The following is a 16,822-nucleotide window of genomic DNA, read 5'->3' on the forward strand; positions in this document are numbered from 1 at the left end:
ATTGGAGGATCCATCCACAGACAGGACCCATTCTCCTTGAGTTTTCTCGCCTTCTGTAGGTGTTAATTCTGCTACAAAGTCGATCAAACTTTGGATTATAACCTGACCCCTGGGCTCGTATTGTATATCATACTCTGATAACTCAACCGACCAGCTAACCAATCGTCCTGATAAATCAGGCTTTTGGAGTACCTGCCTTAGGGGAACATCAGTTTTAACTTTGACTTGGAAACTTTGGAAATAAGGCCTGAGGCGCCTTGCTGTTTTCAGAATTGCCAAAGCCGCTTTTTCAATTTTTTGGTACCGCAATTCCGCCCCCTGCAAAGTATGGCTCACGAAATATACAACCTTCTGTTTATTTCCTTCTTCCTGAAGCAACACCGTACTCACCGCCTTGGTAGTGACTGCTAAATAGAGTATTAAGGGAACGCCTGGTGTTGGCTTGGACAGTACTGGTAGCGTTGCTAATGTTTCTTTTAACTTGGTAAAAGCTTGTTCACATTCCTCTGTCCACTGAAACTTTGAATTCTTTTTTAGACAGGTGAAGAATGGGGCCGCTTTGTCACCCGCCATTGGCAAAAAACGTGATAAGGCGGCCATTCGTCCTGTTAAACGTTGAACCTCCTTTACACTTGTTGGGCTTTTCATTTCCAAGATCGCCCTCCCCTTATCAGGATTCACTTCTATTCCTCTTGACGTTAACATAAATCCCAAGAACTTCCCTCCCTGGATCCCAAAAGAACGCTTTTCAGGATTTAACTTCATTTGATATGTTCTTAATTGAGTAAATGCTTCCTTAAGATCGCCGCCATGATCACCAGCCCTGGCGGACTTTACAATCATGTCATCCACATATACCTCCATATTCCTGCCTACTTGTCTTGAAAAAATTTTATCCATGAGCCGTTGGTACGTAGCTCCTGCGTTCTTCAAACCAAAAGGCATTGTCTTGTAACAATAATTCGCCCGATTGGTCATAAATGCTGTATTTTCCTTGTCAGAAGGATGCATCATAATTTGATTGTAACCTGAGTAAGAATCCATGAGACTTAGAAGCTCATTCCCGGAAGCTCCATCCACAAGCTTATCAACATTGGGAAGTGAATACGAATCTTTGGGACACACTTTGTTCAAGCTTGTGTAGTCCGTGCACATTCGCCATTTCCCATTGGCCTTTTTGACCATCACAACATTGGCGAGCCAAGTTGGGTACTGCACCTCACGGATGAAACGAGCCTTGATTAGTTTCTCAGTCTCTAATTGTACGGCCTTATTCTTTTCATCACTCATTCTTCGCCTTGGCTGGATGACTGGTGTCGCCCCTGGTCGTATGGCCAGTTTGTGAGTGATCACATTGGGTTAAATCCCTGGTACATCATTAATGGTCCATGCAAAGAGATCCAGATTATCACCCAGGAAGGTGATCAATCTTTCCTCTTGCTCCTTTGTTAAACTGCTGCCAATCTTTAAAAACTTATCCTTGACTTGCACCTGCTTGGTTTCTTCCAGAGGTTGTGGGCGGAAATCATCAGCATCGTCTCTTGGGTCTAAACTAAATCCCTCTTGTGGAAAGATTTCTGTAATTTGGTGGCTTTCCATGGCGGCCTTTCGCCCATAGAGCGCCACACTTCTTAGATAACACTCTCTTGCTGCATTCTGGTCTACGCGTAGTATCCCGACCTTTCCATTGCAGGCTGGATATTTGACAGTTAAGTGAGCAGTTGAAATGACCGCACATAATTTGTTGAGGGTGTCTCGCCCCAAGAGTACATTGTAATTGGCTCTACACGCCAAGACTAAGTACTTTACTTGAAACTTCTTAACGAACTCTCCTTCTCCAAAGGCAGTTGGTATTTCCACGTATCCACGTACATTGACACGGTCCCCTGTAAATCCCACCAAGGTTCCTTTATATGGCTTCAAGTCTGATTCCTTTAAGCCCAGGCGATCAAAGGCATCTCCATAAATGATGTCCGCCGAAGATCCCTGGTCTAGAAATACTTTTTTCGTCATGTAATTGTTAACCCTGATTGTTACTACAATTGGGTCGTTGTAATGAGGAATAACATGCGCAAAATCCTGGGGGGTAAATATAATAGGAGAGTGGTTCAGCCAACACTCGCCTTCATACGCCTCATGTACTGAATGTACTGCCGCCACATAACGCTTTCTAGCCTTGCTTGAAATTGCACCCCCTCCGAAGCCTCCTGCAATAGATGAGCATTCCCCAACAGGATCGCCCAACTCTTCAACTATCTCCTTTCCTTTGCCTTTGTTCCCTTGTGCTATCTTAGGGGCCTCTGGTGCTGTTGTGTCTTTTACAAAATTTGCTAAATGTCCAGCCTTAATCAAGCGATCAATTTCCCGCCTCAAGTTCCAACAATTATCTGTGGTATGCCCCAACGCTTTGTGGTACTCGCACCATCTATTTGTATCCACATTAGCTGGCGGCCGCTGGGGAGGCGATGGGTATTGCACAACATTTGTCTGCCCAACTGCTTTTAAAATAGTACTTAAGCATTCAACTTAGTAAGTGGAACTGGAGCTGGCGAAGCACCATGCTGACCAGTTGAGGCTGTAGTGGGACCTTGGGAATTTCTATGCCATGTATTTTGAAATCCGGGTTTGGAGTTTTGATATGGTCCCGGTCTTGGTACACGGGGAGTTTGTGCTACCCTGGTTTCCTTCCCCGCCTTGAGTTTTTCCTGTGGAACACCGCCAGATTGGGCCTGTTTGCGCCCCTCCTCCCTCTCTTGTTTTTTCTGATCATCTTGTTCAATTAATATGAATTCTTGAACACGAGCTCGAAGATCCATCATGTCTCTCGCGGGTCGCCTTGTTAAGTCCCGATTCAAGTCCCCCGCCCGAAGACCATTTTTGAAAAACGCCAAGCATACATCCGGGTTATCCTCCTCCAGCTGAACCGCCATCTTGCTGAAGCGTGCCATGTAGGTTTTTAACTTCTCCCCTGGCTGCTGATGTATGCTGATAAGATCAAACATCGTTGCTTTTGTGGTTTTATTGGCGGAGAACTGAGTCAGGAACTTGGTAGACAGGTCAGTGAAATTGTCAATGGAGAAGGGCGGTTGTCGGATGAACCACTGCATCGCCATGCCTTTGAACGTTGAAGGCAATAATCTGCACTTCACCGCGTCCGTTGCCCCACCGATCACCATTTTGGTGTTGAAATACCTCAGGTGTTCCATAGGATCAGAATCGCCCGAGAAGGCGTCTAATGCCATGGTTTGCAGGTGCTTTGGTATGTCCACCTTGGTGATGGCTGGAACGAAAGACTGAAATTCGACTACGTCCTCTGCCTCCAGACGTTGTCCTTGCTTAAAATCTTGCCTCTGAGTAAGATACTCAACTTGGGCTTGTAACTGCTCGTTTTGTGACTGCACCTTCTGCAAAGTATCTAACATTTCACTACTAGAAAAACTAGTTTTCACATCGGGTATTTTTGAGTTTTAACATCGGTTTTTATTCGATGTAAACAATGTTGATGTGGTATCTCATAACCTTTTCACATCGGGTTTATAACCGATGTGAAAGGTATACCTTTCACATCGGTTAAGTCAGCCAACCGATATGAAATGTATACTTTTCCCATCGGTTAGACAAAAAACCGATGTGAAATGTGTATACTTTTCACATCGGTTAGACTGAAAACCGATGTGAATGCTCAACAATTTTTTTTTCTTTTTTTTTTCCACACGAATTTGACCTGAATATACATATTTTTTTAATGAAAATTTATTAACATAAAAAGAGATCTTGAGAACACACTCTCTCAAGTGAGTTAAACATCCAAGGTCCCAGCAAAAAAGAAAACATAATAGCCTAAAAGAACTAGAACAATTCAGCAATTCTAGTTCTTTAAATGTACTTAAACAACAACTGCTCATGAAATTAGGACAAAATAGTTAAACAGCAACAATTCAGCAAAACAGCAACAGTTCAGCAAATTAATGCCCCAAGCAGGAAATCCACCAATACCATAAGCATAAATTAGGAGAGCAGCGGAGGTGAGCAACTTTGAACCCTATAAACAGATGCAATAAATACAGAGATCAACAATCCATGTTATAATGTAAAAAACAAGTTGCCCAAACTTTAATTCAGATTGTTTGGTCACAAACTTTAAATACATACCAAATAAATTCTAAGGTTTATACAAGTCAAGAAAGCAAGTTGCCCAACTGTTTCGCAAATCATACAACTCTTGTTCTGTTAATGCCGTTGGATCATTGAATACCTACAATTTGTAGAATAGGTTAAAATACCTATTTTGTGACATTTTGATTAAAACTCAAACAATGAGACAAATAGGGAGACAAACATTTGTAATACCTCCATCCAACACTTAGTAATACTAGCAGAGACAATGTCAACCATATTCTTCATCACATAATATTCACAATCATTCCCATTAGGCTGCAACCTTGCCTACAAATGAATAGATTTTTATACACTAAATATATATATCAAAACAATACATATTACAGCCAGTGTTAAGTAGTATAAACAGCAACATCAAGACACAACCATAATCTACACTACACTTACTTTGGGACGAAGCCATTGAGTCCTTTTTTTATTACCCTCAGCCAATTGATAAACCGCCATAGCTCTATATAAAAAACAATCATCGAAGTAAGTTATACATTTTAGTGTAAAAGGACATAATAATTTTTCAAAACCGTGTAGGCTGAGTAAAACCCCTGAAATATTTTAGCTCTTGGGAGATTCTAATCACCGTGGACATTTATCTGTCACTTTCTGACTAGGCATGTAAATCAAAACATGCAACTTTGCAGGACTAAATGAGAAAATTACAAGAAACAAGCTAAAAGTCAAGCAAATATATGTTTTTCAAGCCATGTATCAGCTCAGTCTGATTGCAAGAAACAAATAAAGAATATCCGAGGTTTGATCCCCACAAATATCCACCACGCAACCCAAACCCAAATCCATTGTTGTATTATCAGCATTGCAAGTGCCATGCCAGACATAGATGGAATTTAACAATGACATGAAATAATATATAACAAAAGCGACATAAAATATACACTTACTGTGTAACAATATTCTTCATTTGTGAATGAAGATCATTGTGTAATGAACAAAGTAGAACTAAAGTATTGTCTTTAGGACAAATGATTATTAATTGCCAATGCCCTATGTACACATAACAATTAGTGTGTTAATTAGTAAGATGGAGTTATGGATAAAAATAAATAAGAGAAAATACAAATTTACATATACTTACGATACAAGATATGGTGCTAAGTAACACACTTTGTCCAAATCACGCAACTTTTCTTGTATGTATGTAAGAACTTTCTTTTTAGACTTTGTGGAATCTGGATAACTGAAGATTACTGGGTCCAGAAATCCAAACACATCTGATTTGTTACTTTCCTCACATAGACGATGGATATACCTGATTAAATTTGAAATTAATATTGAATATGACAAACATGAAAAATAATAGTAAAAATGGAAGTCTACTTACGTGCACCAAACTTGTAGAATAGAGATGTCAAGCCAAGCATCACCCACCAACAACTCTCTGATACACTTTGGTGAAATCCAAAAGTTTTTTACAGCAAGATCATGTTGTAATGGTAAACATATATGTTGTTGCTGTTTCAAAAACATGAATAACACTCTCTGAACATTGTCAGTGGTCGAGTCCTCCTTGTGATTTTCTTGTGCGGCGGTGCAAGAATCTTTTGTGCTTCCATGCAGAAGAACATTTTGTTCTCCTTGTTCGTTTGTTGGGGAGATTTCAGATAAACCCATAGTCTTAAGCGTCTCCATAAAAGATTGTTGCATCTTCTCACTCGCCATGATCAACTGTTGTTCAAACTCTTCTTTACATTCTGCTTTAATCTTTGCTGCAAGTTTTTGTTCAAGTTTCGCCTCAAGTTGTGCTTCAATCTCCTTAATATCTATGGACCGTGTTGGACGTGAAGACCTTCCGAAGTAGTTGCTTAGATTAGCAAATCGTCCAACACCACGAACACGACCACCATGCTCGGATGTTCCAATTGCCTTTGTCAAGATATCGTCACGTCCTTGTGAAACAAAGGTTCCTTGTTCAGTCTCTTCAGCCAGTGAATCCTACATTTGCACATAAATTTAATATTTCATTAGTGCTAAAGAAGGATGTCGCATACAAGAAACACATACAACCATAATGAGAAAGTAATCATGGAAAAAGTATTTCACTTACAATTTTCTCAGCAACAACTCGGGTAGCCTCTGATGTGTATTCCCCTCCTCTCCTTTGTCTTGCTCTCTTCCATTTGTCATGACGTGACGGTGGAGATGGAATACGATCTAATTCTCCTGATGCGTCTAGTTCTTGTCTCTTTTCATTAATCATTTTCTTCTCAAGCAATTCATATCCTCCACGAGATAATGTATGTGGGTAAAGATTCTTAGCGACATTATCCTTACCTTTTTTACTTTTTTCCTATTATAAATCAAGCTAAAGAAGTAAGCATAAAAATAAGCATAGATAAACGACCAAAGTTTGCTGGTTTGGCTGTGATATTTGCTGGTTTTTTCTGTGCCACATGCTAGTTTTGATTTACCAAATTTTAATGGAATACAGTAATGGGCAAACTGTAGTAGACTACTTACATGGTAAACATTTCAATTAAGAAAATTGAAGAAATGAAATGAAAAGAAAGCAAATCAATTTTAGGACATGAATATTGATAAGTGCCAAATTTACCATTTTTTCTGCTTAGCTAAGGGCACTTATCTGTTGTATCAATGAAAAATCTCTAGTAAATTGACCCCATTTTGATTAGAATTTATAGAAATGAGAGTTTTAATTTAGAAGATGTTTTATATATGATTCCAATCTCAATTGTTGGTGTAGGAAGGTGATTAGGAAGAAATACAAGAGTTGATAGAGAAGTGGATAGTTTTGAAGGCTTCTGTCAAAAAGGCGCTCAGCACCCTTGAAGAGCGCTCAACACCATTGCCACAGAAGAGGAAAATGGAAGTTCTGTCAAAAGGGCGCCCAGCACACTTTGGAGGCGCTCAGCACCTTTTCAACAGATAGGGTATTAATGCAAGAAAAGAAAAATATTATTAATGCAAGAATCAATGCAAGAAAAGAAAAATATTATTAATACTAACCTTAAATGCAGGGGTATTTCGATGCTCCAAAAACTTCTCTCACACATCTTCTTTAATATAAGGATACACTTCATACGGAGGAAGGCGATTGGGGTTGGGGTTAGTGATATAATCGGAAGTGAGTTGTGTCTTAAAAGCTCTCCATCGGTCCCCCATATACTTCAGCCATTTTTTCTTCAAATCACAGTTATTGGAATCATCACTTTCTGTGATATCAAAATGAAGCTATACACATAAAAAAAGTTGGTGTTAGTACCAAAGAATGGGTAAACAGTAGTGAATTAAGAATACAACAATAATACCTTAAGATCATCCCAAATTGAATTTTTTGAGTCTACATCTACCAACCGCCACTCATCTATTAAAATACTACAAGTACTTCGAGCAAGATATGCTGCATAACTCCTAAACTCATTTGAATTTTCACCAATACAATCCCCAGTTTGTGGATCAAACTCAATCTTCAATTTCACACCTGTTTTCCGAACTTTGGCAATTTTAAGCATCTTAGTGCAACCTCTAACCATTCTCTTTTTATCTTCACTAGACGAATGATTAGGTCCACTAGATGAAAGAGGGGTGTTGGTTGAATCAGCCATTTATCTGTTAACAGAAAACAAAAAGATTTCAGAATCAAAGCACAAATAAATGCAATAATATAAGCATCATAAGCATATAAACGAATGACATATAAACTAATTAATCAAATAGATATAACATGTGGCATACATGGGTACTGAATTTACTAACTTATTTCAACAAAGAATAGAAACTCACTAGCTCTCCCATATCCCTTCTTCATGATCCAAACGAGTAACTTGCACATCGTCTACTTCATTTTCTTCATTTGAGGTAAGCAAATTTGTTGCAGAAGACGGAATCTCAGAAATATGAAGGGATTCTTCACTACCATGTGTGGTTTTTGGTTGTAGAGCCACCGACCACCTTTTGTTAGAAGGATCTGTGACATAAAACACTTGTTTTGCTTGGGATGCCATAATGAAAGGTTCGTCCCTATAAGCCACCTTGGAAAGATCAACCAGTGTATATCCAAATTCATCAATTCTTACACCATTGAAAATATCAATCCACTTGCATTTAAATACAGGCACTGTAAATGTAACATAATCAACCTCCCAAATCTCTTCAATCACCCCAAAGTACGGTGTAGATGCCATTATAGGTCTTTTATCTTTTGAACTAGAGAAGTGCATGGACTCGGCCACAACCATAACCCCACTATTTTGCATAGTACTTCTATCATCTTTTGATTTTGTATAAAAGGTAGTTCTATTAATATCATAAGCACTCCAAGTCATAACATTACATTTAGGCTCAAATGAGAGTCGTTTTATTGTATCAGAAGCACTTTCATCATTAGCAATTCTTTCTTTAAACCATTCAGAGAAACTCTTATTGTGCTCTTTTAACAACCCTATTTCATTCATCTTGGGGTATTTTTCCTTTATAAAGCTTTTGTGGGCAGATAAGTAAGGTTGAACTTCATCAGTGTTATTCAATATATACAAATGCGCTGGATGACATACCTTCCAAGTCATGCACTTGACATTTAAACCTTGTGTACCCTTACCTTCACATCTTCCATCATGACGAGACTTTGGAACCCCTATAGCATCCGCTTCTGACAAATAGTTTGAACAGTACTCAATAGCTTCTTCTGCAATGTACCTTTCAACGATCGAAGCTTCCGGACGGTGTGGATTCATAGTATACCCTTTTAGTATCTTCATGTACCGTTCTACCGGATACATCCACCTTAAACAAACAGGACCGCACAATCTAATCTCCCTTACCAAATGAACAATCAAGTGTTCCATAATGTCAAAAAATGAAGGAGGAAAATGCATCTCCAACTGACACAAGATGACTGCAGCCTCATTTTCCAACTCGTCTAACTTCAATGGATCAATGACTTTACTACATATTGCATTGAAGAATAAGCACAGCCTAGTTATAGTTTTCCTAACTTTAATAGGCAATATTCCACGAATAGCCACTGGTGGTAGTTGCTGCATCAGAACATGAAAGTCATGAGATTTTAAGCCAATTAACTTGAGATCTTTCATTGAAACAAGTCTCTTGATATTTGATGAGTAACCTTGCGGTACTTTGATACCTTGTAAACACTCACAAAAACTTGTTTTCTCTTTCTTAGACAAAGTGTGACATGCTGGAGGCAAATATGTCTTGTTACCTATCTGTTGTGGAGTTAACTGTTGTCGTATACCCATTTCAGCCAAATCTAAACGAGCACTTAACCCATCTTTTGTCTTGCCATTAATGTGAAGAAGTGTGCCAATTAGACTTTCACAAACATTTTTCTCTACATGCATCAAATCAATACAATGTCTTACATCAACACTTGACCAATATGGAAGATCAAAGAACACCGACCTCTTTTTCCATACATTTTTTTCAGCAGGCTTCTTTTGTTTCTTTCCAAAGATAACCTTCACATGTTGTTGTCGTTGATAAACTTCCTCTCCAGTCAAGGGTTTTGGCGCAACACCATACTCTGATTTTCCGTTGAAAGCTTTCTTCAATTTACGATATGGATGATGACGGTCTAAAAATTTCCGATGCCCAAGATAAACGGTCTTCCTTCCATGATTAAGCTGATGGTAACTTGTATCGTTCTCACATATAGGACACGCTTTATGCCCTTTAACGCTGTAACCAGACAAATTACCGTATGCCGGAAAGTCGTTGATGGTGCAAAACAACATTGCACGCATATTGAAATGTTCACCAGAATACGCATCAAGAACATCAACTCCTTGCTCCCACAACAATCTTAAATCATCAATCAATGGACTTAGATAAACATCTATGTCGTTTCCTGGTTGTTTTGGGCCCGGAATCATCATAGATAACATCATATATTTACGCTTCATGCACAACAAAGGAGATAGGTTGTAAATTATCAAGAGAACAGGCCATGAACTATGGTTACAACTTAGACTACCATACGGATTCATTCCATCGGTAGCAAGTCCAAGTCTAAGGTTTCTCGACTCTTTGCCAAAACTTTGAAACTTCAAATCAATTTTCTTCCATTGCAAAGAATCAGCTACATGGCGAATTTTTCCATCTTCATTTCTCTCTTCTGCATGCCATCTAAGGTTCTTTGCGTCATTTACATTAGAGAACAATCTCTTGAACCTTGAAATTATTGGTAGGTACCATAACACTTTTGCAGGAGGACCCTTTGTGCTCACATCATCACTGGAATCACCATCTTTCTTTTTGTAGGGTGACGCCTTGCACTTCGGACAATGATCATAGTTTTCAAACTCTTTTCTGTATAAGATGCAATCATTAGGGCATGCATGTATTTTTTCATACTCCATCCCCATCGGACACAATACTTTCTTGGCTTCATAATGACGATTCGGCATTGTGTTACCTTCTGGAAGCATTTCTTTCAACAATCCAAGCAAATCAGTGAAACTTTTATCACTCCATCCATTTTTCGCCTTCAAATTAAACAATCTTAACACAGCTGACAACCGTGTAAAGTTTGTGCATCCCGGGTACAAAGGTTCTTCCTTGTCTTTACATAAAGTATCATACACATGCGCTCTCTTAAATGATTCTTCTCCAATATCATGTATCATGTCTTCCAGCCGATCATCCATATCTACACATACTTTCTCTCTTTGTGATACACTTGGCATTACTACTTCACCATGCCATATCCATTGTGTATAATTTTGACAAATCCCTCTCCAAGCTAGATGGTCCCTTATTTCATCCTTAGTAAGTTTTGGGTCCCGGTTCCCACAAGAAACACAAGGACATGGAAAAACTCCCTTATTGTTCGGAAGATTCTTTTCAGCAAATTCTAGAAATTCAACCACTCCATTATCAAACTCATCACTTAATCGATTAGCTCTCATCCAACTACGATCCATAACTACGTTCTGCAAATTATCACATACTAAATTAAAGAATTGTGACCCTAGAACCAAACTCATCAACATTTTTCAAATGATAAGCTAAAGACAACCTAAAAATTAATTGTAAAAAATCGAACATGAACAAGCATTCCAATTAAATAAGCCAAAAAACAAATCACGAATTCAGAGCCAATTTTAGAAAATAGTTTTAAAGTGAAAACAAACTTACAGCAAGATGGAAGAGTTTTGCAATGGCCGGAATAGTTTGCCGGATCTAGAGTGGCTGGAAGAGTTCGCCGAATTCGTGAAGAGGAAGGTGTAAATCTGAGACGTCTGATAAATAACAAAAACATGGAAAGGAAATAAATAAATGGACAGATTAGCATTTTTGAAATGAATGATGGAACATGAAAGTGGTAACCAAGTAAACTCACCAATAGCAAAGTCAACTAGGCCAGCAGCAACCGCTAGAGCTGAACCACTTGAAGAACCTCCAGGAATGCAAGACGACAACAGAGGATTGGTTGGTATGACATAATGCTTGTTCTCACCAGAAATCCTGTCATGCCACCCACAATAAGTGAAATTAAATCACTCCTGAATCAGAAATCTAATTGATTCTTATATAGAAAGCATCATAATCACTTCTAAGAATCACTTTAAGAAGATGCTTGAATGAAGAGGCAAGGTTCATGAAAATGAGAAGAAAAGGTTAGCACAAGAGCCAACTAATATCTGGAAAACTAACACAGTGACACAATAACCCAACAAAGAAACAAAGATAGAACCTAGCAATTACACAACACACTCTAATTGCATAATCTACTGCCCACCGCTATCAGATAAGAAAATGACCCAACACTAGTCAGCAAGGCTTAAACAAACCTGTGTCATGTTTGTGGCAAAAACCATAGCAACAGTGTGTGCTTTACATGTTATATAAAATAGCAAGTACCAATCAGTTTCTTGTACAGGGGCACAAGTACCAATCAGTTTCTTTTGTCAATAATCACTATCACATAAATATCATCTTATGCAGTTATGGCTTATCACTAACATCACTTCGCAGATGGATAGCAAAAGTTGGAACTACTTGGATTTAATGTAAATAAGATCGCCAGATTAAATAGCAGCTACCATTAGACATTTGCTTCCAACGATGCAACATAGCTACAGGGGTACCCTCACCATCGGATATATGGGCTATACAACTTACATCTTAATTGAGATTGTCATATCAGGAATGTTACAGGCTAAGACAATCTAGAGACACGCAACATCCACATCAAAACAATACATATTAGCACATACTAAATTAAAGAATTGTGATAAGCTAGATCCAAACTTATCATTATTGACCCTAGAACCAAACTCATCAACATATTCAAATGATAAGCTAAAGACAACCTAAAATAGTTTTAAAGTGAATATTAGATAGGTAAGCTTCTGCAAAGTACCTTTCAACTCAGCTGCTACTGTTTTTTCAACTCAAGCTAAGTACCTTTCCACAACAGGTGCCAAGCTTCTGCAAAGTATCAAAAGAAAGGTAAGATAAAAACAAAAGCAAAGGGAGTCACTATAAGAAGGCATCACAAAGCCAAAAGAAAAAGACTATCTAAACTAGAAAACAAATGACACAACTCTGCCAGCGAAAGAAAAGTAAGATAAAAACAAAAGCAAAGAAAGAAGACTATCAATACTATGATGGCTTTAACTTATTCTCAATTTAAAGCCAAAAGAAAAAGACTATCAATACTCTTGAGCTCTCACAAACAGCAACAATAATTGGAGACAACAGAATTTTCAGCAGAAAAAGACTATCAATACCCTTTGTTCTTTATGTTCCTTTAGTCTTTACAATGAGAGACTATCAACATGTTCACTCGCGGATTTACCTTGAGGCCTCGACCTCATGATCATAATGAGAGATATGGACATTCATTCTGCAAATTATGCCAAACAGGATGTCAAAAAAGCTAGAAGACTAGCTTTTCCTGTGTTTATTTATCCCCATTTAGCATCAAATGCACAAACGAAACAATACTAGCAGCAAGCACAACTATTATAGTTGATCAGCATGAAAACAAATTGCTACAAAAAAAGGAACCAACCTCAAGAACTTGGCGCCACTCTTTCCCCGATAACTGCAATTTCCATAAACAAAATGCACTAATAAGTCAAAGTTGAACAGAACCAATCAATCATTTAAACATGAGATATTAAACTTCAAATGTTAAGCACAAGACATTGAACTATTTTCAGTGTGAACAAGAAGCTATAGACTAATGTTTATACTAGAAGAAAAATGAAAAAAATTCAGGGCAGGTAAAACTATAACCTTATTACCTTATTCAACACTATATCAAAAAGACCTTGGTCTGAAAGAGGCCTATTATGGTCAATAGCTACAAACAGTATCCCCTTGTTCCTGCAGCAAAATTTGTAGCAACCATAATCAGTAACCAAGTCAGACCAGTATCAGTGAAATCATCAATTTCATGGCTAACCCAATTGCTTGAAATTTTTCCTTTTCAGCTAGAACAGTTATTTTTCTAGATTCCTAATAAAAACAAGAAAAATTGGCAAAAATATCTTGTAATTATTAACTTTCCTCATGTGCATAATTGAATTGGGTACAAGTAACCAAGGAAGTTTCTTAGTTATTCCAAGGTGCAATATAGAATTTAGACAACAAAAGTTTACTGCGCATGAGAATATACAGACTAAATTCTCACATATTTCTGTCTTTGTTGATTCATCTAGGAGCTTGACTTGTGTGTTATCAAAATCTAAAGCATTTGATAGAAACCAATGCTTTTGATTGATTCTCAAATCCATACTTTCTCTCTTAAAGTACACCACGCACCAAGATGAAATGAATGGTTTATTTGGCAATCATTAATGGTGAAAACAATTGCTAAGCTAGTTGCACAACCAAAGTGCTCCCAAACACAATCCATGAAGCAAACTTAAGTAGCAGATTTGTTATTCCATTATGTCATGAAGCAAGTTTAAAAGTTTCACCAATGATATCACATCTACTTGGGCTAAAAAGCAGGATGAATATGGATACAATACAATGAACCAGAACCATGTCCACTACACATTACACAGCCTTTCACATACAGAGAAAAACAGAAAGATGTATCTAGAAAATAGAGCAGTAACTAAAATTCATGAATTGAATGTATCTACAAAAGAAAGAAAGAAAGAATTCAAACAAACTTGTGCTTTATTTCAACTTCACAGCAGTAGTAGCACACTTCTACAAATTACAATTTTAGGGTCAATGAAACATGGAAGGAGAAAAATGGACTCAATTTAGACCAAAACAACCAAAGTGCCAATCATCATGATGTGAAACGAAACGAAAACGATGGATGCCGGAAGAAAATACCAACCAAACATTGTTATTATTGTTCTTTTGCCCAATTTCGTAACGAAGCTACCTTTTCGAACGAGAAAATAACCGATTCCTAAACCCTAAAAAAGAAGCTCAATGCAAAAACACCATTGTACCTGAGGAGGGCGTAGAGGGTAACTGAGGTGACGTGAGGGAAGGCGCGACGGAGTCAGAGGGCGAGGCGGTGGGGCTGGGAGTCGGAGGAGTCGGTGGAGAAGAGCGTGTAGCTCCACGGGGAGAGGAATGAGAGATCGAGGTGAGTGACATGGTGGAAGGAGGTCGGGAGACGGTGGAGGGCACCTGCGTTGCTGCGGTTCTGCCGAGGAATGAGAGGTCGGGAGACGGTGGAAGGAGGTCGGGAGATGGTGGGGGAAGCTCCGGCACACAAAAGAGAGGTGATGGTACAGTGCGTTGTGAGCGAGTTCTCGAAGAAAAGAGGGACTTAGGTTTTTTCGTGAATGTATGAAGTATTTTTCACATCGGTTATAATATAACTGATGTGAAAACTAAAGAAAGAGAGACCTTTCCCAACGGTTATTTTATAACTGATGTGAAAACTAAAGAAAACAAAGACTTTTCCCAACGGTTATATTATAACCGATGTGAAAAGTACTTCATTAAAATTTCAAAAATGCCACCGCATATAGTTTTCACATCGCTTATTGTATCAACCGTTGTAAAAAATGCTTACTAATTACTTTTCACATCAGACAAATTCTCGACTGATGTGAAAACTCTCATAAAAGTTTACTATAATTTCAATATTGCCACCGCGTTACCTTTCACATCAGGTATTTCATCCACCGATGTGAAAACCCTGATGTGAAAAATACTTTTTCTAGTAGTGTTTGTTGCAAAGCCGCAGGCGTGATACCCGTCACTGCCTCCTGCGTTCTCAGTGGAGCATTGGTTTTAAGTTCTTCTAAGTTCACATAGTCAGGCGGCGTTGATCGCCGCCTAACGCCTGGATCTGATTTAGCGATCAGATCTGAAGGTCTTCCCGGAGCTGCATTCACCAGCGACGCTGGCGACGGCGCCACTGAGTGGACCCCCTCCGAGGAAGCTTCCTGCTCTTGCTCGTCCAGTATAGGACGATTGTTGTCCCGTCCGCCGCCGCGGCCGCCGTGACGACCACCACCGCGCCGGCGATGATCACGGCGGCCCACGCCGCATGAACGAGTCTCCATGGCTCGTAACTTCTACCTTCTACGTTACAGGAAGATCTAGGTCAGAGCCACAGACGACGCCAATGTTCTGTACTAGGGAAAGCTTACGTAAGAGAATGACGGAAAGTAAACCCTAGCAGAGCACTCAAAATGGTAAAAATATCATAAAAGGAATATTCTCATTAATGCTGAAAAAGTTGTTTCGTACAAGCTGATGACCTTCCCTTTTATAGAGAGTGAAATCATGACATGGACTTTTCCTATATTTGGGCCTGACAATCAGGGCCCAAATCCCTGTACATATAAGACAAATCCAAAGGAATCTTCCAGCTGGCTCGTGGGTCCACCTAAGGAAGGGCAAAGAAGCTCGTTGCGTCATTGTTCCCGCCATGGCTGGCTTCGATCAGTTATTGTCATTTTGGGCGGGCATAAACATCCTTTATGTCCCGCCCAGTCCAGATGTTAAGTTCAAACGCTGAATACATCGTTTATCATATTTTGAATGATAACAATTTTCAAGAGCATAAGAGAACTGGTTACATATTTCATGTAAATTGTATTTCAGGAAAAAACACATATGCTTCACATCCTCATCGTCTGATGATAAAGTACAAGACAGTGCTAGTAATGTACTAGAAAGATCAAAGCAAGAAGACATTCAAGGAAGATGATACAAGCAAAGAAAGTCAAATCAAACAGATCGTCTGAACAAGAAAAGAGTAAATTGATCGAGATAGAAGACAGTCCATACAAGATAAGAGAAGATCAAGCATCAAGGATCATCTACAAAAGTACAGTCAATTTTTTTTTTCGAAATCAAAAGATATATATATATATATATATATATATATATATATATATAGTTGAGAAACATCCCCTCTCAACATGGGTACAGTAACCATGCCAACGACAAAAGCTCAACCACCGAAGCCAAAAACCTCCCAAAGACCTCAAAAACACCCTACAAGAACAAAACCCCTACGTCTGGGCATCAAGGAAAGACCCCCATTTGAAGTTGAAAAAACAGCGACAAGAACAAATCCCATCAAACTACACGACATGCAAAACAAAGATCTAGCCTAGCCAAGCAAACCAAAAGACCGAACAACTAAAACTCACAAAAGCGCCAAAGAGCTATAGAGCTGAGACAACGAACCTAAAAAGAAAAAGAGTAC

The 16,822-nt window shown here is 38.7% G+C and overlaps 1 protein-coding gene, 1 long non-coding RNA gene and 1 pseudogene across 2 annotated transcripts; all 3 read right to left on the reverse strand.

The window, feature by feature from the left end:
• Nucleotides 1–7,934: 7,934 nt before the first annotated feature.
• LOC130739459 (uncharacterized) lies at nucleotides 7,935–10,577 on the reverse strand. Its single transcript, XM_057591752.1, has one exon. The coding sequence runs from the start codon at nucleotides 10,575–10,577 to the stop codon at nucleotides 7,935–7,937; it is 2,643 nt and encodes an 880-aa protein (XP_057447735.1).
• LOC130731923 (uncharacterized) lies at nucleotides 10,539–11,093 on the reverse strand (annotated as a pseudogene).
• Nucleotides 11,094–11,471: 378 nt separating this feature from the next.
• On the reverse strand, nucleotides 11,472–14,957 carry LOC130731924 (uncharacterized). The gene is made up of 5 exons (XR_009016890.1): nucleotides 14,598–14,957; nucleotides 13,425–13,506; nucleotides 13,190–13,222; nucleotides 12,536–12,603; nucleotides 11,472–11,637 (listed from the first exon to the last, which is right to left on the reverse strand). It is a non-coding gene; the product is annotated as an uncharacterized LOC130731924 (long non-coding RNA).
• Nucleotides 14,958–16,822: the final 1,865 nt, after the last annotated feature.

This window comes from Lotus japonicus, chromosome 1 (assembly GCF_012489685.1).
Source record: "Lotus japonicus ecotype B-129 chromosome 1, LjGifu_v1.2".
In the NCBI taxonomy this organism is placed as follows: Eukaryota; Viridiplantae; Streptophyta; class Magnoliopsida; order Fabales; family Fabaceae; genus Lotus; species Lotus japonicus.

What these genes read in the sequence shown, in the direction of transcription:
- LOC130739459 (XM_057591752.1), bottom strand. Translation starts at nt 10,577, where the DNA reads ATGCCGAATCGTCATTATGAAGCCAAGAAAGTATTGTGTCCGATGGGG.